Genomic DNA, 2,482 nt, shown 5'->3' with positions numbered 1-2,482 from the left:
TATAGTTTATTCATAGTATAAAGTAATTAGAATGAAAGATTGACAGGGAAATTGCTTGAACGAAGTCCATCATATTTGAATAGCACAGACCACTATGAGTTAAATGGTAATCAGTCCAACCAAGAAGCATCATAAAACAAGAGTAACCTCCTTTTATCATTTTTTTACTTACACATTAATAATTGTACATTCAAGAGGTAAAAGTGATGCTGCAATAAAGGGTACCTGGTCGTTGCATGTCAGTGAGCTGCTTATATGTTAGTGATGAGATACTTTTAGAAGTGATCGAGTGAAAGGTTGCTGATTGGCCAGAATTTGTGTTTGTGGTTTAATATTTGACCCATGTATCAAGGATATGTCTTATCAAAGAATCTCCAATAAATCCATGAAAACGTCTTGTTTCTGATATCTTCTTGCATATTTGTATTAACTATAGGCCTAAAAATGCATTCGAGACCGTCACAAAAGAGCCTGGAAGTCATGGGACCAACAATACTAAGTGGGTTAACATTTTGACGTCAGGATGTCACCATCACCGATGCTTTCAATCCGCAGCCTAATTAATAGTTTGTTTGACACTCCTGTTACTTGGGCACAATCCCAAGGCGCAAATACACAATTCATTCACGCTCGAGCGCAGACCAGATCATGGAAGTGCAAACTCGTCACACCTTAACACCACTCGACATTCAATTATCTATTACCTGTTAGTTTTTCCTTTTGATTAGTGTCCAAGCACGCAAAGGACAATAAACAAAAGTTCCCCGAGCCATCAAACAAATGGAATTCATTGATTTATTTTCAAAGACGATATCGTCCGCTGGTGTGGACGCTAATTTCGCTATCTTTATAGTTATCTTTATAGTTATCGTTCTTGGTGTGAATGGACCTTGTACGTAGCCTAAGGGATCCTCTCTGTTCCAAGCCATAAAGGTCAAGATTCATCGGTCAACACATGAAAGTGATCTGACAGATGCGGTCTTGCATCTGTCCCTTCCAAACAGTTTACACGAAATTTGGTTTGTCATAAACATCAGACTGTCCTACATGTTGCAGATGATATAAGATTCAAAATTAAACTGACTGTTGGTAAACGCTCTTGTACATTATTTTGAACATCATTAGAGCACAAGCCAATTGCTTGAAGCATTTGATTAAAACATGGTAGGACTAATGATTATAAATGCATTTCTAAATAAATTGTGACTATCCTGTGACAATTCATGCCTGTTCATGCATGAATAGTAGTGGCTGAACGATATGGATTTTTTTTTTTCATGTAATATCACACTATTTAATTTAAAGATAGTACAAGCACGACTGTTGAAATGAAATTTCCATTTGTTTTACATGTTTATATATTCACTTAATAATTTGAATATAAATATGAAAAAATTACAATTTATTTAAAAAAAATTGTAAAATAAACCTTTATTTAGATAGCAAATTCTTGGTTCTCTAATCGTATTTTAGTTTTTTTTCACAAATTGTTAAAAAAATATCTATAAAAAGAAAGTAAATAGTGTAAACAACAGTGCACTAAGTAATTGAAAGTCTGTGAATGAAACGGAATGGGAGCTCTGTGTGTTCAGCATTGTAAAAAAAAAAGTTCAAAACATCGGCCAAATAGAAAAACTTATCGGCCAATGTGCCCATAATTACAAAATCCCAAATATCAGCTGATATATCAGCCCACCACTAATGAACAGTCTTGAATTGTTTGTATTTTATTTATATTTATATATTTGTTGTTGTTAAAATAAGTTACAATATATATGGTTTGACTGCAAAAAGTGTATTACCTGAACCATAACCCAAAATGATGACCATTTCCAGATGGTGATGCTGTGGACATATAGGGATCAGACAAATTTGTTTACATCTTAATATCTAGCTCCTAATAAACTCCACTTTTGTCCTACAGGCAGAGGAACAACTACGAATAGTTGAAGAGCAGAGGAAAATACACGAGGAGCGTATGAAGTTGGAGCAAGAGCGACAGAAACAGCAGAAAGAAGAACAGAAGATCATTTTGGGGAAAGGGAAGTCGAGGCCTAAACTGTCTTTCTCTTTAAAGGCCTCTGAGTGATGAAAACAGTGTGGCCAGGATTACTCCAGACTTTCTCCAGACCACCTCTCCTCGTGAGGCATTTGAGCTGCAACACAAGTTGTTCTTCTTAGGTCTCATGTGGTGTGTTTCAAATTCTTAAGAACAATGGGAACAATCAGTTTGTCAAATACCCTTCAGTCTTTTTTCCTCTTTCACCTGTCTGTTTTGTATTACTGACTCTTGTATCGATAGCCACCACTTGTCCTCCAGGTAATCTCTGCAAACTCATTTGGTGCATTGTACGAGTAGGGTAAAAAAAAGGTCTGACCTGACCCCCTCATCCAAACATACGTCATGGTTTCCAGTTTCACTAATTCAAGACCTCAAAAGATTCTCCTGGCTGATTTGAAGTATTTTTTATATATATATATA

The 2,482-nt window shown here is 35.7% G+C and overlaps 2 protein-coding genes across 2 annotated transcripts in view; one reads left to right on the top strand and one right to left on the bottom strand.

The window, feature by feature from the left end:
• Nucleotides 1–1,796, bottom strand: part of LOC107705463 (homeobox protein engrailed-1-like) — a 17,492-nt gene extending 15,696 nt beyond the window's left edge. The window contains exon 1 of the mRNA XM_016508768.1: nt 1,786–1,796. The gene's annotated coding sequence lies outside the window, so the exon portion shown is untranslated. The remainder of the gene's footprint in view (nt 1–1,785) is intronic.
• LOC107705464 (arginine and glutamate-rich protein 1-B) overlaps nt 1–2,466 on the top strand; it is a 6,504-nt gene extending 4,038 nt beyond the window's left edge. Inside the window, exon 4 of the mRNA XM_016508771.1 lies at nt 1,925–2,466. Coding sequence (XP_016364257.1) covers nt 1,925–2,089 — 165 coding nt within the window. The 3' untranslated portion in view covers nt 2,090–2,466. The remainder of the gene's footprint in view (nt 1–1,924) is intronic.
• The last annotated feature ends 16 nt before the right edge of the window (nt 2,467–2,482 follow it).

This window comes from Sinocyclocheilus rhinocerous, unplaced genomic scaffold (assembly GCF_001515625.1).
Source record: "Sinocyclocheilus rhinocerous isolate Xijiao unplaced genomic scaffold, SAMN03320098_v1.1 scaffold2098, whole genome shotgun sequence".
Taxonomy (NCBI): domain Eukaryota; kingdom Metazoa; phylum Chordata; class Actinopteri; order Cypriniformes; family Cyprinidae; genus Sinocyclocheilus; species Sinocyclocheilus rhinocerous.
Note: the sequence above shows the minus strand (reverse complement) of the source record. Positions and strands in the feature narration are given on the sequence as shown.